Here is a 22889-nt window from a genome sequence, read left to right as displayed (position 1 = left end):
GAGACAATTTGGTTTTTAATTCTCTTGCAAATGAAGTGCAAGGTTTTTAGTTCCAATTAAGGATTTCCACTTGACTATTTTGGTACTTTTACACTGAAAGGTTTGAATGCTTTTTTTTCTCCAAAGATGGAGAAGCTATCCAAGGCTCTGTCAGTGCCGGGGGGGGGGGTCCTGAAGTTTGATCAGCGAAGCCAGGAGTTGCAGGCCATGGGCCCCACTGCTGATGGCAGTGTGCCCAGAGGCATAGCATACTAAGTGTGGCGGGGTGAAGCGTACTTGTCGCACTTCAAAGTCCCAAAGTGGGGAGATTTCCAGCCAGAGTAGATTCAGGGTTTAGCTTTCCCATAAAATGTCAAGCTACAGCAACCAAAATACAACTCCCTTACAGTGCAGTTAGAGCTGGGCGATATGAGATTTTTTCATATCACGATATGTTTTTTTCATTTCAGGCGATAACGATATCTATCACGATATAAGCCAAATAACTATGTTTGTAAGATTTAAATGTGCCGTTGCTCACAAGTAAAATGTGAAATAATCAGCAGCTTGTTTTTATTTAAATATTTATTTCCCATAATAAGTTCAACAGGGTAGATGTACTTAAGGAACATGAGACTTTTTCAGATAAATAAAGGCAAATATTGCAAACTACACAAAAGGCAGCCACTAAAGCGTTTAAGTTTCAAAATAGAACAAACGAAACAGACTAAATTGTCAATTCCACTTAGAAACAAAATATTAATTCTAAAAATAAATCTTAGTTTGTTTTACAGAAGAACAGACAAAACTGACTAACTTTTGACAATATCAAATAAACTGAGAACTAAAAGGAAATTCTCAATCTCTCCTTGTTGTATAGCTTCGCTTTTCAAACAGTTTTAACAGTTACTTTAGTCTGACAAAAGCCGAATGACGAATTAGCGCTTCCAGTCAGAGACTGAGGCTACGTCCACGCGTACACGGGTATTTTTGAAAACTGAGATTTTCCGTTTTCGTTTTAAAAAATAATCCCGTCCACACATAAAGGCAGAAATGAAGGAAAACGCTGCTATGAACATGCCAAAGCAGCAGGTGGCGCTAGATTCCTAACCGTGCAGAAATGTTGGCCAATCAGAAGTCTAGAAGCCTCGGTGGGGAAAAAGTAAACAAAGCTGGGGCATAGAAGCAGAACCGAGTCGTATGTGTGGACGGACAGTAACTGTGTGTATATGTAAGCATCTAAACACTGCAGAGAGTAGAATTAACAGTAACAGTCTTGTAGAAATTCATTTCACCGAAACAATAACGCGGCGCACAGTGTGACGCATGCACCAGTTTATTGTATTTCCAGACTTGCTTTCGGCACAATTTACAGTGCACGCTACTCTGTTTTTTGTCAGACTTGAAATAGCCGAAATACCTTCACACTACGGAACTTCTATGGCTCTTCCGTTTGACAATCTCTCCGGCATTGGAACCATCATCTGTTTTCTCTTCAGTCACGCTCGGTTGATTTTTCTAGTCGGCACACTCATTTCCTCCATTACGCGCTGGCTGCTTCCCAAACAAACACACGTGCGGCTTGGCACTTGTGCTGTACGTAACAAGTCACGCGACGTGACGCTGCGGCTGTGATTGTTTCGGCTCTGCGCTACTTAGTTTGGATTGGCTGACCTTTTTTTAATTTTTTTTTTATTTTAAGAGGACAAGAGCGGCGAGGTCTATCGCGATAGCTTAATTTCTCTATCGAGTAAAAGTTATATCGCGATACATATCGTTATCGTTCTATCGCCCAGCTCTAAGTGCAGTTACTACAAACACTATATATATTATATATATATTTTATTTTACAAAGGTCTTGCACAGCTGAAGTCATACTGGCCAAACTCATAGGACCAAAATGAACATTTTACAAGTTATGCATTGTTTTCTTTTAGGAATATAGATTTATCTCACATATTGGTTTAAACTTTGTGAAAAATAGAAGCATCTGCTAAACAACATTGTTTTTCCTTCCCTGGACTCGAGAATCACACTCTACTTTTACAAATAAGCCAGCAGTGCATAGCTTTCATCTCTAAATCGAGAGAGCCCGGGGCCCAAATAGGTGTGAATATGAATCTCTCACTGACTGATTAGGAGCCTCTCTCGCTGACTGTGAGCCAAAACAAAGGCATCGTTCGTTGTTCTCCTGGGGGAAATTGTGAGGGTGTGCAAGTGTGGGTTGAGATTGCCAAGGTACATCCATCTCTTTACCCAAATAACACAGCCGTTCTTACACCTCCTCCCCTCTTCATCATCACCTCAGAGGCAGCGAACTAACCGTCATCCTCGCTCGCTGTTTAAGACTGCAAGGGACAAACAGGAGAGAAAGCTGGAAGATATTCGAGAACAAGTGTATCCAATTTGTATTCAAACCCAGACACTTCCAGGCTCTTTTTTGTCAAAGGCCACTGAACTGTCTGTTTCTATTAAAGACCCTGTGCAGCCACGCTGAGCTGTACGAGACAAACGGCACCAACAGAACCTGAAGTGAACAATTACTCATGTGTCCTCTGCAGGGGTCACAGATATGTTTGGATTGGATCGATAGGCATGTTTGAAGGATCGATGGGGCAACCCCCAGACACAGGCAGGAGCATCTTAGTCGGCTAATTTCATCCTCCATTAACACCAGTTGGACTTTTTACCACAAACATGAATGCCAGAACGTGCAGCAGTATGACAGGACAGCATCAAGGCTGCTGAGGTGAACAATATGAGCGTCTGTCCCGTGAGAACGAGGAGCAGGAGGCAAGCAGGAGCACGAAGCCCTGAAAGAGTCTAAAGCCCATCAGCTGAATCATAATTGGTTGTGCACAAATTTTGCAAAGCATTCTGGGACAAGAGTGTAGTAATACTGCACTAATTTCCAAACAGTTAGTACTTTTGGAGCCAGACACCATGCAGGCTAAAAATTACAATAACTGGGATCAGTGTGCACAGTACAGGCATCGGCACGTGCTATAGGCCAACAAATATGGGGCCAAAATTTGGCTTCTTCTTCCACCCTAGCTGGCACTTTCTTGCGGAAAGCACTGCTGACCCAAACACTCATACATGTTAACAACCTGCAGCTGCACACACAGCTGTCTGGGGTTTGCATCTGGGAGTGATAACCCAAGACCTTGTCTTTGCTAATATTCCCGAAAAGCGCAGAACAAAATGAGACAGCTTGACAGTTTTTTACCAAGAAACCAATTAAAATCCAAGTGAAGAGCACATTTCCTCAGGAAATCATCTCTTACGTCTTACCCAGAGAAATTAAACATTTGCAGGCTTTATTCGATTGTTCGAGACAGCTGATAATTTCTTTTTGCACTTGTCATTTCAGTGACATACAATCACCAGAAAGAATGAAGTGAAATAAATGGGAAAACTAATGAATTACAGAATTAATGAGTTTAATTAAGCTTGCATGGTTTGAAAAGGAGAGAAACCTTTGCGCCTTCATTGTCCTGTCAGAAAAGAAATGACGCAGAGCTCAGATTCAATATTTCCTCAGCTAAATCTGCATAATTAAAAATTTACACATTAGGTAAAAAAAAGAAATCAGTATAATGCAAATGAATTGCAAATATTTGCCATTGTTGAGCTCTGATTGATTGGAAGTCGCATAAACGTGATGCCACATCTACTAAATCCTCACTTATGATGGGATTTTTGGAGGGAATCAGCCATCTGCTCTGCGACATGCCGCTGCGTAGGTCTCATTTTCTGCGAGGATGTTGTGTTGTAAACAATATTTAATATTGATTTCCTGTGAGTGGCTGAAGTTGCCACTCCTGAATGGCGAGAGGCAGAGGCAATTATAGTCTACGACTTGGATGTGGCTCCCAGTTTGTCAGCAGATGTATGAAATGTATGCCGGGTATGGGTTTGGCAGCGATAAGATTGGAGGTCCTCTGTTTCTTTTAGTCTCTGCTCAGTATGTACTGCAGGAGAAAAGAGTCTGAAAATCTATGTTTCCTGGTGTGCTTCTGCGGGATGCTGTGGATTCTTGGTGTATTCATTCTTTTTGTTGTTTGCTAGCTTGTGGGTGTGGGTGCCTGGAGGCCGTTGGTGGGAGGATATTATGGGATTTGGCAAGTTATAAAGAAGTTTGTCATATGTTTTTCCACATATTTTTGTAGAACATAAAAAAAAATATTGGGTATATGTTTACAACGGCTCACAGGGAAATTATCTCAGAGAAAAACATGTGTAATGCATGTTTTTGTTTAATTGGTTTTCTGTTACTCACATTTTGAGTATTTATGGCTTCAGCAAATTGGCTTGATTATCAGGAGTTTCAGAAGTGGGTATGAGGGCTGCTTCCAGGGCCGGAAAACTGACTGGCTGTGACAACCACAGTACGTGTTGTTGGTTGAATTTGTCTTCATGAAGGATTAGACACTGTACTCAGAGAGTACTGTAAATCACATAACTTCAATATTTTTAAAGATTTTTTAGCCTTTTTTCGTTTCTAGCAGTAAATGTCGATGTATATATATATACATCGACATTTATATAGATGTGTGTGTGTGTGTGTGTGTGTATATATATATATATATATATATATATATATATATATATATACACATATATATTAGGGGTGCAACGATACACAAAATTCACGGTTCGGTTCAGTTCGATACTTTGGTGTCACGGTTCGATATTTTTTCGATACAAAAAAAATGTTCATGCCTTTTTAATTTGTCATTTATTAAAATTATAAATATATATTTTAACTCAAAAGTACAGTTTTTAAATTTAACCCTAACCCTTGTGCGTGTTTTTTATTTTGACAGCACCTGCGGACCACTTATGTGCAGCCCTGGTTATTTAGCTCGTCATATTGCAGCCACAGAAATTATTTTGTCCATGAAACCATAAAGCTGCACTTTCTTTTTGCCTTATAGTCTGATTTGTCATAACTTCTCCTGCTGCTTTTACACACGCACTCACATAAGCTCAGCGATTCTCTGCGCGATCAACCTCTCACATGTTTAAGCTTGCTGCAGGAGATTTCACTTGTCATGTTTGCATAGTAAGCTAACGATTAATAAGACGATGTCAGAGGAATTGGTGCACAAATTATCATCACTCACCAATCAGTACTGTCGCTCTCTATACACAGTTCGCACGATTGCAAAGTGAAAGCAAAAAAACAAGCGCAAATTCAAACGCGACTTCAATATGTCACATATTGACAGTGGCTCACCGATGCCAATGACATAATTACCCAGCTACATTTCTGAAAGAATGCAAAAGCATTGACATATATTTTTCCTACAATAGCCCGACGGGCAGGGAAGAGATAGATTTTGGTAGCCCGACTGAAAAAAATCGCTAGCTCCGGGACGTCGGGCTAGCGATATTGCAAGCCCTGTATCTGATTGAGGAATCACTCATCTTTGGAAAAGAGAGTTTATTACAGAGAAATGGCTCTTTCCAAAATAAAAGCTATACTATCCGCTTCTTCTGGGCTATATTCTCAGCAGCATAAGGAGAATCATGTGCTAACAGCTGTCTAAATGACTCGGCTAAAGTTAGTAGCAGGCTTGTTGTTTTTGTCTTTGCACTAGGATGATGTCGGCGTAAATGTGCAGTCATATTCGTTGTGTTCCCACTAGTGCTTTCAGGTTAATCTCGTTGAAATGACCTTAACGCCACAACACGGCAAATCTCCGTTAACGAGCTACCGCCGATCGCTCCGTGCATGGGGCTAGACGGCCAACACGTTAACGAGCTAACTGCGCTAACACACTAGTTCACACCCATGTAATTGAGCATTGCATGGCACATCCAACATACTGTTTTACTTTAGTCCATGACTCGCTTACCTTCAGGGTCATACGTCACATGAAAACCAAAATAATTCCAAACGCCAGATCTGAATGAGAGTGGGGGAGGTCCATGTTGCTGAGAGCTTAACTTCTGTCTCGCTAGCTTGCCCTGTGCTTTTCCTCCTGACTATGCTGTCTGTGTGGAGCGCTCAGTGGATCTGCGCTCGACAGTGCAGCCTAGGCGGAGTAGTCGAACGCAGATTCACTGAGCGCTCAACACAGACAGCATCGTCAGAAGGAAAATTGATAAAATAAATTACAAATGTTGTATTGTTCGATACATATGCGTACCGAACCGAAAGCACTGTATCGAACGGTTCAATATCGATACAAATATCGTTGCACCCCTAATATATATATATATATACATACACATATATTTTAACAACAACAACAACAAAGCACACTGATGTTTTAGATGAAAAATGCTGCTAATAAACCTAGAAAAGAAAATATTAAACTATTAAAAAAGGAAACAGTGTTTCTTTTACAAAATTAATTCATGTCCAGGTGTTCATTAGAGCAAAAATACTCACTATTAAACTGTTTGTACTGAATATTGGGGGGGTTAAGATCTCTGTATAAATACATAAATAAATCTGGGTAAATTCCCAGATGATTAAACATGCAACTATTTTGCTGGTAATAGCCGAAATAAGTAAAGAAAATCAACAGCCTATTTATGCAAGATAATTCATAATTTTATTGGGGGGGTTGTATTGGTTGGATCTGATTTTTTTTTTTTTTTTTTTGGGGGGGGGGGGTCATAACCCCCCTGGAAATTATGCCCCTGTTTTGATCGACCTAAATTTAACAGTGACACCTGTGTTGGAAATCTGGTTTAGTCACACAGACCTAGGAGGGCTGATTAGAAAACATTTGCCACTCGATAGGGAAACATTCATATTCCTGAATGGCGAACGGCTGCTGTCGGTCACAGCTTTGTGGCGCTTTTGATTACTTCAGTCACAAACAGGATGTTTGCGTGGAAGATACCAATTTGTCTGCAAACCCTTGCCAACTGCTCTCTGAGTGGCAGTGAAATTATCCGACACAGAGGAGACCGTTTGCCTTTCAAACGTGTTGGCTTCAGCTGTGAGCTACAACTTTTACTTTGAAGGCGAACATTCTCAGATTCTGGTTTTACTGGACTGTGTTTAGCAGTTAGCCAGTGTTTGCAAACTGCAGGCAACGTAATCAAAAGAAGGTTTTTGGTGAGTCTCCCTTTCAACATGTGTCAAAAATTCAAATTATATACCAGTTTTAAATCGTTACAGTGCAGTTATCTGGATTTTATTGACACTTTTATGGAAGTTCTACATACATTCCAAAATAGATTAAAGTTAAAGAAATAACTGTGTTTATGTTGTGTGGGTTGTGGACACATCTTACTTTAAGTAACACAGAATCTTTTTAGATATTTTATGATGTGATAACAATGCTGCTAAACCATCTAAAATAATACAATCAAAAGAAAAAAAATGCTCTTAATCACATTTAGTGACTTTAGATCATCTCAGTAGATATTTGGGATTCAGGTATTTGTTTTAGTTTGATACTGCAAAGCATTTGCACTCCCAGAGTGTATGTTACTGTAGGATTAGTGACATATGATGAATTCAGAGGGTTAAAACAGGTCCACACTATTTTGTACCAGTGACTTTCTGTCATGCAGAAGATTTTCTTTTTGCAAATATATCTGTTACGTTGCAGTTGGTGAATATCAGCCTGTCTGATATTTTAAAATATGATATTCTTGCCCTCCCCTCACACTCCTCCTTAGACAGCTGGGCTTTTTTAACTGTGGGAAATAACAGGTCCGCTGGGAGAGTCGGACCCCTCTGCATGTGTTTACACAGCACTCAGCCCAGTGAACATTGGAGTGTGGAGAGGTTTGGCAGGGTGGACGGGTGAGAGGCTTGGTGATGCTGATGGATTAGCAGGAAGGATGAGGACAGGCCCTAGGGCCCCTGTCTGGGCTTGCCTGAAGTCTCCAGCTCAGAGAGAAAGTGGGAGGAAAAAAGCACAGTTAATACACCCATACTGGCACTAAATCAGTCTCCACCTGCAGACATACACATCCACACACATCTAAACACTCTCAGAACCTTTTCCACGCTAAAGAGAATCAATCTTCAGTTAAAAGGGTGCCGCCCACCACCGGGCCTGATATTTCCAGCGCGTGCACATTGTCTCTGGGTGACCTTTCAGATCAATGGCTTTCAGAGTTTACAGTGCTCAATTAGCCTGAAGTGCCTGTGGTAATCAATATGGTTAAAATGATCATAATTTACAGCACTGCCAAAGCAGCCCTCAATATTAGTGTGGCGGTGCTATACAGGAAGATGAAAACAGATTCGGCACTGAGCGATTTAAGTGAATCAGATAACAGTCCGAATCATAAGATGGACAAAAGAAAAGCCTGTTTTTGTTACAGGAGCTTGTTTTCTTCCAGGTAATATAAAGAAAAAGAGCAGAGCATTGTGGACAGCTTGTAAACTCCTGACAAAAACGCTGCGATGAGATAAGAATAGTAGACAATCATTTCTTCGCCTTAGCTTCACTGCTATAACAACTTGTACAGTATGTTCTGTTTTCCACGAACGGCTGTCTGCATTTATAAATTAATCACACCTCCAGGTGCACAGGACTGCAGCCAATGATTATGCCAATTAATTCCTTAATCACACAGTCATTTGGTCTATGAATGCAGCTATCTTTAATATAACTACGTATATGCTTTTCAGATCATTTCTGCAAACAGCTGCTCTGCGACCCTTTGGAAAGCACACACAGTTGCATACCAGTGAAACAAGCGATCACAGAAGAATATAGCAATATCTCCAGTTTATCCAATTTAGATCTAAAGCTTCTCCTTTGGCAGAAAACATTTTACTGTATGACAATAAGGCTGGCTTTTGGAGGGGAAAAAGTGAAAGATTAACCTATAAAAAAACATACGCAAAGGCTGGGATGAGTTTGGAACTGAGAAAAGTGTCTCTAATTATTGAAAAATGTTCTCACACTGTGAAGCATCTCTGACCTTCTGTCATCCAGTGTCCATCTGACTCTACTGATCAGCTGTTAGTCAGCCAATAAAAATCAACGATTATGCCAATTATTGATTTATGTAAATTAGATTTTATTTTTAGTGTCTAACTGAAGCGCTTCAGCAGCTGATTACACTCAGTGATCTAATCAGGAGAGGTGCAGGTCAACTTAAGAAGACTGACTGAATTCAGTTTACTTGTTTCTGTTTTACGGTGCTGGTTTCAGTCACTGTTATTATGACCCTAATAACAGCATACAGCAATAAAGTGATAGAGCATCCTCAAAACTGGTGTTGAAGGGGAATTATTGTGCTTGTTTTCATTCTTTACCTTTGTACCTTTAAGCCAACTTTCTTCTCATTGGCTGGTCTTTACAAGCAAAAGGTCTGAACAGCATGTGGGTCAGGACGCTATGCTAGCGATATCTTCTCTATTTAGACTGAAACCTGAACTGAAGTCCAACGCTTTTGCTGCTGTAACATGTCATAGAGTTTGCTGTGAAAATTGTAAAAGACCTCACTTTGTGGCAGTGTTTGATTGAATATTGAACTCATTTTTCCGCACTGTGTTAGCAGATGTGTAGCTGGCCTAAAATATACAAGACAGGAATGAGTCAGCGAGTTCGTGACCTGAAACCATCTCTGAGGCTAAAGCGACTGAGAGATCAGCTCTCGGAAGAAGATTGGGGTGGCCGAGTGCTCTGAGGATAAGTGGACAAAAAGAGTGATTATAGTGTTGAGTCCGTCCCAGATGTTAGATTTGTTGACGTGTTCGTGTCCCTTAGAAACGCAGCTGAAGATCGTGTGAGTCCCATTGTTTGTGAATGAAAGCGTTTGGTTCTGCCTATTCACCAGTACTGATGTAAGCATTTCCAATTTTAGGCTATGTTAGGCAGGTACTTGAGGACTGTGGGAAGAGTGAAAGGACTTCTTTAGCATTTTCATGCAGAGATTTAGGCAGAGTGAGAGATGTTAAGGTTTTTTCTCTCAGTGGGGATTTGAGCCGGTTGACCTGTAAGGATACAGTCGTATTACCACAGGTAATAGCTCGCGCTGGAGGGAGGAGAAATAATCTGTTGCGGGACGTCCAGTGTCCAGTGATGCATCGCCCCCCAGCCCCAGCTTCTCTCACGGTGGAGTGAATCAAGGCCTCGAGGCTCCAGTGCAGTACTACTCATTCGCAAAGTGGAATGAGGGCCAACAGCCGCGCTTCATCGTCCTGCAGTCTATCACTCAATCTCCTGGAATATGAGACAGAAACCTTGCCTGACTAGAATCCTGAATTCCTTAGCGCTTGTATCACTCAGGAAGCGCTCTCGTCTGTGTGATCGTGCTGCCTGCCTGCCATGCCTGCCTGTGTGTCTCTTTGCCAAAGCATTTTTGTGTACACTTCCTACACTGACCAATGCCAGAGCCAAGACAACCAACAATTACATAAAGAAAGCCGCAGCAGTGACAGCAGACTCCATGATGGTTGACTCCAGCACTTTAAACCCTGTGTTTTGGGGTTTGACACACTGTGCTCAGGCATGTTTCTGGGCGCTTTGTGGTTTAGCCTGCTTGGGATTTTGTGTCCACTGTTTTTACTCAGAAAGAAAATTAGCAGCTCCCCACAAAGCCATAGTAAAAAAACAACAAAAACCTGTTATGTTCCTCAAGGTTAAAGCCTTGATTAAAAATCACTGGACCCGAAGCAGAACTGCCTCCTAATTCCGCCTCATTTTCTCTCCCTTTGGCTTCATTCCTTCTTCTAACACGCAGTCCTGACACCTGTCCTCTTCACGGACGCTGTGTTTCCCCAGGCAGTGTGAATGCAATATTAGTCACCTTCTAATTCATTCCCTCCACCTCCTTTCTCTGCAGATTGTAATTAACATGTTCAGAGTTCAAAAATGGGCTTTTATTTATAGCCCCCCTGCCTGCTTTCTCATTTTGGGCGGCATAAAGGAGGGCTCGCTCACAACATGCTCGTTTCCTGGTGCCGGTGATGCCGGGAGCCATTCTGATAAAGTTCATTGTGTCCTGCACAACAAGCATATCAGCAAAAGTCAGAACAAGTTTATACGATATGAGTGTGTCCTTTAGCGTTTTGATTAAAATTCTGAAGCGTATCTTTGCACTCTTTCTCTTCAAAAGGGGTCACGGGCTCTAACTAATTGCTGAAGTGAGACATCAAAATTTCAGTGTAATAGTTACAATGTGATTTCTTCAACAAGCTGGTTATTATGTTTCAAGAAAAAAAATCGTTTTTTATCGGCAGACCTAATCTGAACCTCGGGGGATGTTTGTGCTGCAGTGCCCCGACTTGGAAAGATGTGACTAATTGTCGGCAAAACAAATCTGTGGTGAAACGAAGCGTTCATGACAGGCAGGATGCCAACTTGATGTTCCTCTCCAGGGGGAAAGACATCAGAAATCCTTTTAGAAAACTGGCTTATGAATTTCTTTTAGAGGCTTTTCCGTAAGAAGAAACCGATTTTGTTCTTTTGTTCATCTGCTGCACTATTTTAATTCTTATCCTGACTTGTCTCACGCTCTGATTAGCTCAGATTTCGGCGTATGATATTCGGATTGCGTTCTAGGAGCTCTGTGAAACTGGATGTGTTTAACTTTCTCTCAGCTTTACGACTTTATGTGTTTGCTTAATGACAGGTTGTGTTTTTAAGAGGGGATGCGTAAAATCTGAGACACCACAGGTCAACAAAGCACACTTTCTCTGCATAATAATTACTGAGAGTTGTATGCCTGGAATTTATGCGCAGCAGTGTGCAGTGATAGTAAAAAGAAATTATGCCCTCTAAGGTTTTTCCTGTCATGATATAATAAAAAAAATCAATCTGGTCCTTAGTAAGTGTTAAAATTGGGTAAATCCAACTTCAGATGAACGACAACATGTGCCATATTACACTGTGTTGTTATTTATTCAGCAAAAACTAAGCTGAAATACAGGCGCATTGTGTGAAAACTATGTACATCCAAGGTGTACCGTCACACAGATGGCCTCAGCTTATACTCCAGAAGACTCTGGTTCACAGAAGAGTTGAAGAGCAAGGTGTCCAGATCCTGTGGCTGCAAAACAAACCCATCACCCCTCCACCACCGTGCTGACAGCTGGTATGAGGTGTTTGTCCTGATATGTTGTGTTTGAGTTTCACCAAACGTGGCGCTGTTCACCTCTACTTTGGGCTCATCTGTCCAAAGCACGTTCCAGACGTCTTGTGATTTGTTTAGATGCAACTTTGCAAACTTAAGCCTAAAGCTGCAACTACACTGGATAAGATATGACCATGGAGACCATGGAAAGCTCAACTTAAGCACACAGGTGCTGCCTTTTTTAGTTAGAGAGAAGAGGCTTTCTCTTGGCACTGCCAAAGAAGCCATACTTATTCAGTCTTTTTCTAATTGTACTGTTATGTTAACTGAGGTCTGAGATGTAAGTTTTGGGTTTTTTACAGTCTCTCTGAGCAGTTAACACTCTGACGTCCACTTCTGGGAATACTGACATCTGCCTTGATTGTTTTCCACTTGTGAATAATCTTTTCACTAAAGAATGATGGATGTCAATTTTTTCAGAAATGGTGTTACAACTTTTCCCAGATTGATGGAAAGCAACAATTGCTACATTAAGATCACACCTGAATGCTCCTGACCAGCAAACTGCCAAAAACCTCACCTTTTATAGAGGTGCTCACACTTGCTGATGATCGATCAATCAGGTAATCAAGTGTGCTTGATTAGCAACACCTGTCTACTGTTCACCCTCTTAATTCCTTTGGAAGCAGTAAGGGTGCACTTAGTTTTTCACACACTGCTTCAGCATAATAGTACAGTGCACCGTGTGTGCATTTAAAGGTTTTCTCTGCTTCAATTTGAAGTAAATGTCTTTGGAGTTTGGACCGTTTATTATACAAATCAAGCAATTTGATGTCTTTTTTTTAATGAAATATAAGATATGACAGTGCTCATGCTCACTAGCTTCTTCACCCTTGTCAGTGTGACTCAAACGGTGTTTAATTTGTTTCAGCAGGTTAATAAACAGTCAGGAAAGTTCTTGAAAGTCAGTTACGTCAAATCCTTCTATTGTTTTAGGTGTAAGCAGAAAAGTTACATACTGTAAACTGACCTCCAAAAGCTTTTTCCACTGTGTTTCTTCTTCTTCTGCATTTTAATGACTAGGTTAGTATTCCCTTGCATGATCAGATTTTTGCACATGTTGTTAAAAGTACTTCTTCTGACAAATGTCCCTAATCAGCTGTTGCTAATGAAGAGACAAAGTGAAAGTGAATGGAGGAAAAATTGCATTGTTTTGCTTCCCAGTGCAGAAAGATTTTGATCACATTGTCTGTTCTCTGTGAGAATTAGTTTTGTGCCGTGTCAACAGCAGATCCTTACTTTTTTCTATTTCAAAGATAGTTATAGTTGCAGAAAGTTGGAATAGTTACATCAACTTAATCCATGTGGACCCTGGCGAGCTGATGTGAGTCAGCACAGTTCCAGCACAAAATACTGAAGGTCTTCCAAAGTGCTTGGCAGGGTCTGCGGGTACACTGATAAAGCAGCTTTCAGTGGGCACTAAATTAAGCACTCTGACACCAAGAGATATAAAGCCTAAGGAATCGTTTGTGGATGTGACTTTTTCTACATTTCTCGCTGAAATTATGCACAAACGCAGTGAAGCATTCCAAATCATCTACTTGTCAAGTTTGTAAGTCTCCTTTCGGCACCGCGGCGTCAGGTGGGAACCAAGAGAAAACAAGAAAACAGTAAAACAAGCAGAAACTGAATGAAAGAAAGGGTGCAGACAGGATCTTCATGCTGCGATTTTACTGCCTCAGTGTCTTTGAAAGATTTCAGGTGGAACCAAAAGCGGTTTGTGAATCAGGGATGTTGACAGGCGTGAGTCAGGCCAACAAGGGTGCTCGACAGAGTCAGGGTGAAGGTATGCAGTGGCTTTGAGAGGCAGTGAAAGAAATGCAGAGGGGTAAGATTTCCTTTCTCACAAAAGAGGAATAGCCTCGTTAGGAGGAGAAGCCCCCGTCCTCCTGGGGAGGTTTATTTTAGGTGTCCCTCGGTGGTCTGCCCTCAGTGCCCTCCCAAATCCTTGACAAAAGACCCTGGACAATCAGATATACTGCCATCCCTGCATCACAGTACTTCTGTGTTCACAAGAAGAAATGCAGGTGCATGGGTGACTCATCATGGCTCACAGAGGGACATGCTGGGAAAAGAGCAACCATTTGTCAAGGGCCCTGTGTTGTGTTTATGTGTACTTTGCCAGTTTTCCATTGTATATTAAGGATCCTTTAAAAGGAAATAGATGTTTACACATCAGTGGAACGGTATGCGTAGGTGCCTCTTGGATTAGCGTATTTAACTGCTGTTGACGGGATGTAGCCTGGGCTGCTTTGTCCACACGGATTTGATCTGATTAATGACTATTAGGGATAGGATGAGTGTCAGGAAGTATTAGAGGTATGCGGAGAACGAGACAGGGAGTGAATAGGTGGCCACGGAGACCAAACAAGAGTGAGATTATCCACACTGGAAGATAGTTTTGGGAGTTTTGGCTCACTGCCATGAGGACTCCTACTTTATATCTGGAAGTATATGAAATGATTTTATAGCAATTATATGACATTGAAAATAACAATTATGTCATAGCTCAGTGATAAAAGTATCTTATAAATGTTTTCCAAATCTCAGAGTTGTTATTTTTCTTAATATGGAAGTTAAAATTTATGTCTGGGTCCTGGATCATACACCAGGATTCCTGGCTCAGTTTGTGGTCTTTAACTTCAGAGACTGAAGGTGACTTTTAATTGTTCTCCTAAAACAGTTATGTGCAAATTGTGAGGCAGTCATCCCAGACCCATTTCATACTCTTCCTCTGGCCACAATAAATTCTTCCCATGTGCATCAACACCCCACCCCCGTTAGAGCAGATTGGTCTCTTTGCTTTTTGCCTTTGCCAACGCTCATTATAAAGTGAATCTGTCAGCCTCCTCTTTGAGCGAATTAGCATCTTAAGCTTCTCCACTTGCTCTCGCTGCCTCTCTTCTCCAGTGGGGAGAAGAGAGGCAGTCGGGGCCCCCCGACCAGTGCCTCTGGTTGGGGGGCCCCGAGGGAGGAGCGGGGAGGAGGGACGGCAGCGAGAATGAAATGCGAGCGTTAGAGAAGAGACGGAGGGGGAAAAGTGGAAAATGCTCCTTACTAGTTAAACCCAGTGACCTCTGTCTCATTAAAGAGAAGCAACATAAACTAAGAGTAGAGGAATCAGCAGTTCCCCTTGTTCCAAAACCCAAAAAATCTGCCATGAGCCTTTTTTAAACTTTGTGTCTGGATGAGTGCGACGAAAATTAAGTTTGTTACAAATTTACATTAATAGCCCAATCCTAGTCAGGTCACCAGGGGGAGGGGCAGGAGCTTATAAGCCTGAAGGCAAACAAGCCTGAAGTCATAACAGGACCGACAGATGAACAGACGTCCGCGGCCTTCTGTGATGCATCTGAAGTAGAGAAACACTTGTAAACAAGTGGAGAACAAGCATTCTTTGTCAGGTTTTACTTTTAATCACGTCTACTGCTCTACTATGGAAAATAAGGAAAAAAATAGATATAAGAAAGCCATAATGTTACAGTATGTTTATAAAACTATACGCTCATAAAAGCTTGGAACTCAGCAGCAGCTGCTGACCTTATAAAAGTGCTCAAGGTGTTCTAGTTTTATACCAACCTGAAAGAAACAGTTTGAACATTGTACCTAAAGGCACAACAACTAGCCTATTAGAATATAATTGGAGTATATTACTGTTTTTCAAAGTCTCATTTCCAATAAGCTGGTGGCTTATTGGAAATGAGACAAAAATGGGGAAAATCAAACACAGGGTGGGGTTACAAAGGACACAGTTACAAAGGAAAGAAGAGCAAAATAGGAGGCAGTTGCTGTGACAGTCTGTGTGCCAAAGTCTCCTTGGGCAAGAAAGTGAACCCTGTTGTTCTATGATTATAGAACAATGTTAGTTTAAAATATAATTCTATTAAAATAGAAGACAGTACCAGAATGTGAGTGAATCGGGCAGAAAAATGCTATATAAAGATCAGTCCACTTACATTTTTAATAACAGTTTTTTTTTACTCTAAAAGCCATGCAGGGACAAAATATTAAGAGTCCTCAAGCACAGTGCAGAGTGGATGAAGTCAATTACAGTTTGAGTACCTGTCGTTGAGGGATGCTCCAAAAAGAAGTAAAGTGAATATAATTGCAACGTGTCAGACAAAAAGATTTTAATTGTCTGCACCATATTTGGAAAAAATCAGCTTCAGGAATTCTGATATATTTGGTTTACAAAAAACAATATTTTCTGTTTTCAATAGAATTCCAAGGTGGAGGTATGCAGTCTCTGCATTTTAGACAGAAATGTGGGGAAAATAATGTTTTGTCCGGCCAAGACTCAAACTTGGGATTTAACATTGCATTTGCGTGCTGTATCCACACTATGAGTTGCAAACTTTCACTTTCAAGAGCAGAAATTCAGGAGAAGTTTTGCAATCAGTGAGAACAACCTGAGTGTAAGGAGCATGGATTAACTGGTGTGAGCAGAAATACGTGTAAAAGCAGAGTAGTGTGAATCTGCGCATTGCCGTGTCTGAATGTGAAAAACACAAAACTATTTATGTCGATTTATAGATTTATACACAACATCCTGTACTGTCAGGTGGTCTTCTTCTTCTTCTCTTGCTGTGACAAATTTTTGCACATCTTTGCATGTTACTGTTCCCTGTCAGTAAGTGCCATGCTGACCTTGTCCATAAAGACACCTCTGCACCTCTAATGGAGGTTAAAAACTCCACAGTGAACCTTTAAACTATAACCTTTTTTTTAAATGCATCTTTGCAGACATCTGTTCACACCACACTGAGGCTTTTCCATCTAAATGAGAAGTAGTTGTTTAACTATATAAAATACAAACTGCACAGTTAGCTCCTGTTGAATTAAGGCAGTGATTCAAATCAGCAAAGCGCTTCATTATGTCACTCTGAGAGAAGAAGGATGGAATAAGGGAAAGTAGATTTCTTATAGTGACGCAGCAGATTGTATCTCCAATCCATCTGTCTCTGGCTCAGATAATCAAGTCAGTGTTTACAGTAACTCGGTGCCATTTCTCACCTGTCACCGGCGTCTCGTTTCAGACCGAAGGAACCGGGATGATTAGCTGTGACTGTGGCCCACTGGTCTGTGTGAAGGCTGCTGACTCATTCCTCGTGTGCATGTGTTTCAGGCAGATGGAGAAATGAGAAAAGTCAACTGACACTGTTACTTATTACATTAATGGCTTGAACAGTCCCCACGTCTGTAATTTGACTGTTGGCTTATTGAAAGTAAAAATACTTTGGTGGTATGTGATTATCGTAGCCCTGAAAACTGACAGTTTTTATTACACAGCAACAGATTTTACCTTTTAGTTGACTGTGAGAGGGTTTAATGGTTTAGGTTCTCTAGCATATCAATCAAAGCTTATTTCTGGTGGGTTATCATACATCTATCTACCAGTGTTGTTTAGGCAAGGCAAGTTTATTTATATAGCACAATTCAACAACAAGGTGATTCAAAGTGCTTTACAGAGACATTAAAAAATAAAAAGCACAATTTAAAATTGATTTTAAAAAAAGTAGATAAAATCAGTAGTTAAATGTAAGTTTTGAAATTTAAGCTTAAAAGTGTGGATTTGGTGCTTTATTCAAATGCAGCTGAGAATAGGTGAGTCTTCAACCTGGATTTAAATAAACTGAGTGTTTCAGCTGATCTGATCCTTTCTGAGAGTTTGTTCCAGATATATGGAGCATGAAAGCTGAATGCAGCTTCTCCGTGTCTGGTTCTGACTCTGGGAACTGATAAAAAAACCGGATCCAGATGACCTGAGGGATCTGGAAGGTTCATACTGGGTCAGGAGGTCACTGATGTATTTTGGTCCTAAACCATTCAGAGCTTTATAGGCCAGCATCGGAACTTTAAAGTCTATCCTCTGATGGACAGGCAGCCAGTGTAAAGACCTCAGAGCTGGACTGATGTGGTCCACTTTTTTGGTCTTAGTGAGGACTCGAGCAGCAGAGTTCTGAATGAGCTGCAGCTGTCTGACTGATTTTTTAGGTAGACCTGTAAAGATGCTGTTACAGTAATCAAGCCTACTAAAGATGAATGCATGGACTAGTTTTTCCAGGTCCTGTTGAGACATCAGATCTTTTATCCTTGATATATTCTTAAGGTGATAGTAAGCTGATTTTGTTATTGTCTTAATGTGTTTTTCTAAGTTTAGGTCTGCATCCATCACTACACCCAAATTTCTCGCCTGGTTTGTGGTTTTTAGGTGTATAGACTGTCTCTGGTGACCTGTAATCGTTTTTCTTTGGCACCAAAGACTATTACTTCATAACCAGTCGTTAATTTCCTCAATGCATTTACCAAGAGCCTGTACAGGGCCTTGGTCTCCTGGTGACATTGTGATATATATTTGTGTGTCATCTGCATAGCTATGATAGTTTATTTCGTTGTTCTTTATAATCTGTGAAAGTGGGAGCATGTAAATGTTAAACAGAAGGGGTCCCAAGATGGAACCTTGGGGAACTCCACATGTGATGCTTGTCTGCTCAGATGTGAAGTTACCTATTGATACAAAGTATTTCCTGTTTTCTAAGTATGTTTTGAACCAGTTTAGTACAGTTCCTGAAAGACCTGCCCAGCTCTCCAGTCGTTTGAGTAATATGTTGTGGTCAACTGTATCAAATGCTGCACTGAGATCCAGCAAAACTAAGACTGACATTTTTCCACTGTCTGTATTCAGACATATGTCATTAAACACTTTGGTCAGAGCGGTTTCAGTGCTGTGGTTCTGTCTAAAACCTGACTGGAAGGCATCATAGCAGTTATTCTGTTTTAAGAAGTAATTGAGCTGTTGAGAGCTGTTTATTAATCACACTTTCCTGTTCTGTCTCCTTAGGGGTGCCATACTCATACGTGCAGGAGCAGGCGAGAGATGAGGATACAGCTGTTGACGTGAAGCTTTACAGTCACCGGTGGAGGAGATGGCTCCCCCCAAAGCCTCGTAACATGGACAGTAACAGAGCCAGTCAGGAGCAGGACCAGGAGCGTGAACAGGAGGAGCCTGAAGGCTTCCCAGGCCTGGTTTCAGCAGAGGAAGCAGACAACAGCTCCCAGATAGAGGTAAGCAACGATCCAAGGACCAGATCTTATTTTTATCACAGCTTCTTTTTCTTTTTTTCCTTTAGAAGGCTAGGACAATAAGTCAAAAGCCAAGCATCAAGCTTTAAAAGTAAAGCTTGTTTTACTGCATATGCACAGATTAGGCAATAAAAGAAAGCAGCAGGTAAGTGAACCATACTTTCAATTGCTTTAGGTTAGAAGCAACGTCTGGCATGCTTCACTGGTGTTTAACGGCCAGTAAATGCCTGAAGATGCCATTGTTTCAGTCTTGGAGATGCCCAGTAAATGCACTGGTATGTCATTGTTATTTAGGCACTTCCTCACCTTATAGTGTTACTGCTACCGTCCTTACAAAGGCTTTCCTGCAGATGTTGGCATTCTTGGCAGGTTATCTAAGAGTCTTAATTATGGGGGAAATTAAATGGGGGAAGTGAGCGTGTATTTTTGTTGTGGAAGATGCAAAAAACAAGTGTGCTGGAAAGTTTCAGTATTAATTTCCTCTCACGACAAGAAGGTCCTGGGTCAAATCCAGTCAGTGGGTTCAGGTTAGATTAATTGTCAATTCTAAATTGGTTGGAGGTGTGAATGTAAGCTTGAGCAGCTGCCTGTCTTTCTGTGTTAGCCCCGTCATAGATTGGTTACTTGCCCAGGCTGTATCCCACCTGTGTCCCATGGCAGCTGTCATACGCTCCCCTGCAACCCTGATATAGAAAACGAGATGAAAATAGATTGATGGAAACATAAGTTTTCTGTTACATCTGATTTCATAACCAGGTGCTTCTCTCATAACGACATAACTTAACCGTAATGGTTAAATCAGGGGTGTCACACAAAACACTTGGGGCCAGAATCAGCCTGGCAAATGTGAAGGAGATTTTGAACTTTTAACTGTGTTTTCATGGGTTTTACAGCTTTTCTAATTATTAAAGACCCCCCCCACTGACATGGTAAATGGTAAATGGCCTGTATTTGTATAGCGCTTTTCTAGTCCCTAAGGACCCCAAAGCGCTTTACACAACCTGTCATCCACCCATTCACACACACATTCACACACTGGTGATGGCAAGCTACAATGTAGCCACAGCCACCCTGGGGCGCACTGACAGAGGCGAGGCTGCCGGACACTGGCGCCACCGGGCCCTCTGACCACCACCAGTAGGCAACGGGTGAAGTGTCTTGCCCAAGGACACAACGACCGAGACTGACCAAGCCGGGGCTCGAACCGGCAAACTTCCGATTACAAGGACATCCATAACACACCAAAGTACAAGAAGATTTTCTGCCAATTAATGAAAACTTTCTCGAAATTTATACATGTAATTACAAGACAGTCTGAGCAGTGAACTACCACAAAGCTTTTCTGTAACTTTACATATTATTTATCATTTATCAATCTTCCTCTGACCCCAACCGGTCACGGCAGATGGCTGTCCCTCCCTAAACCTAGTTCTGCTGGAGGTTTCCTTCCCACCATTGTCAAAACATTTGCCCAAACATCAAAGTCGCCTGTAAGTTTATATTAAATAATATGTTAATGAAAGATGTTAAAAGTTCTCCTGCAGTTCACAGTTTCTGCATTTTCACTCACCAGCCTTAATTCATTTCTTGTGTTTGACCGACGTCACGCAGTAAATCCTCCTACTAGTATGAAATGAATGAATCAATAAAGTCCTCTGTTGAGCCAGACCCAAAACTACTCTTAGGTCGCTTCCCTGGAGCAATTATAAATCTCCTTACAAGAGTGGATGTTTAGTAATGAAAAAAGAAGACGAGGAGGGGCCTTTAAGGATTAATATTTTATATCAAATTAAGCCCAGCCCTCAGGTGTTCATTTACCTTCTATGTGGGACTGGATCCTTTTAAATTTGACCTCAAAAAGACCAGAACAGGAAATTAACCCAGCCCCCTACAATGTGAATGGTCTGGAGGACCTGCTGGAGATTAATAGCTGCTCTCAATCTGTGTTTGTATCTATGTAAATGAGAGGCATCGCCCGCATACCTTGTTGTGGCGCCTTGGATGGCACGCAGCATGGGGGCGTTCAGCTGGGTTGTAGACAGCTCGTTAAGTTTTCCCGTGGCCTCTAATCATCTCAGGTTCACAGCCCTGTCTCTCTCAGTGACAAGGGCTGAGAAGCTTTAATCGTCAGCTGTAATCATTCACGCTCAAATTCGTGTGTAAGCACACACACACCACTTTAAATTTCACACAACTGTAAACACGCTCGGACTACAGCACGCACCTGTGCTCCGTTTGTCATAGCCACGCACATTTATGCTTACATAAGTGCTCGCCGCCACTCAGACATGTCCCGTCTCGTTGTTTTTTGTCTCTCTGAGCCTCATTTGTTGTTGCAGAATGGAAAAAAACAGTCGACAGCACAAACACCCCGTCAGTCCTCCCTGCCATTACTCAGCACACGCACTCCCTCACCTGCCACCAGCAGAGCCTTCATATTCAGAGGGCAGAAACAGTAAACACTGAGCTCAAGGCTTCCACGCGGCAGTGAGCTGAATGGGTTTAAAGACCGTCCGCTCAAACAGCTTTAGCTGTGTCCTGGTGGAGAAATCTACTCTTTGACACTTTAGCAAAGGTATATATCACCACTCAGTGATGGTAAACACATCCCAGGAGTTATTTTGTACCCTAATTTATTTTGTTGCGCGAGTCTTCAAGCTGCTTTCAAATAGTGATTTACAACCAAAATTACCTGTCAAAACAAATGTGAATCTAAGCTTGCGCTGAAAAAGGTCGTATAGCTGCATTACACTCCAGTCTGTTGAAATTACTGCCTGTCATGCCATCAATTTCTCGCTGTGTTATTGTTGTTCGTTGATGTGCAATAGTGGGTCTTAAGAGATGCCGTTAAGCAGTGATTTTGTCAAAGTGAGTAACAAAGACTTGTGGTAATTACTGACGCTTTGCATCAGTTTGTTTAATGACAGCAAGTTTGATGCTCTTCCAAACTAAAAGACAAAAAAAAATCCCCAGCTATCTTTGTGAAAACCTGTTGGGGTTTCAGACCATATGAGCAATGAAATGTAAAAGAATTTCACACCCTATCAGGTCCTGTTTGGTTTTAAGGTTAAAGTAAGAGGTGGAGCAAGCAGCAGTCGTTCGAAGGCGGGGTTGTCGAGCTCATTTTACACCGTGGGCCACATAGAGCCCACTTTGGTCTTCAGTGGACCAGTGAACTCCTCTTTCTGTCAGTAAAAAGAGCATTAAATACATATTTAATCCCTGAAATATCTAAATATAAGAAGAAGTTCAGTTTCAGCCACATGTCTCGGTTTTTCTACATGATAAAGACACGCTGCTGCTGTAACTCTTTGGGCTTAAATTGTAATAAATAAATGTAAAAATTACAGAAAAGGTTCTGGTAGCTTATTGCCCACACTGTCATGTAATTATAAGGCACAAAGTTTTTGTTAATTTTAGTTATTCTTAATTTTTTTTTAATCCGAACTCTATACCCACCTTCACATTTTCCAAAGCTGTCCAGTGGGCCAGTTTGGAGTTTTTGCCGGGCTGCTTGTGTTTGACATCCCTGCTTTAAACAAGAACGAATCTGAGATCGGCATGCAGCACCTAGGCAGCTCACTCTCTGGGCCGTATTTACCGAGTTTATAGCATTTACAGTTTGGGGTGCAAAGAGGAGGCTTTTGTTATTTTCTCTGCTGAAATTATGCTTCAAATATTTTTGAGCACAATTATTTTTATTGCTTCTATTTATAGTACGTTGTGTTGTGTTTGGTAAATATGCTAAAACAGAAAAA

At 41.3% G+C, this 22889-nt stretch overlaps 1 protein-coding gene across 1 annotated transcript in view; it reads left to right on the top strand.

Moving 5' to 3' along the window:
- plxdc2b (plexin domain containing 2b) overlaps positions 1 to 22889 on the top strand; it is a 118853-nt gene that overhangs the window by 28043 nt on the left and 67921 nt on the right. Inside the window, exon 2 of the mRNA XM_082545881.1 lies at positions 18890 to 19113. Coding sequence (XP_082402007.1) covers positions 18890 to 19113 — 224 coding nt within the window. The remainder of the gene's footprint in view (positions 1 to 18889; positions 19114 to 22889) is intronic.

This window comes from Aulonocara stuartgranti (assembly GCF_965226115.1).
Source record: "Aulonocara stuartgranti genome assembly, chromosome: 9".
Taxonomy (NCBI): domain Eukaryota; kingdom Metazoa; phylum Chordata; class Actinopteri; order Cichliformes; family Cichlidae; genus Aulonocara; species Aulonocara stuartgranti.
The sequence above is the reverse complement of the archived record's forward strand: the minus strand, read 5'-3'. Positions and strand labels throughout refer to the sequence as shown.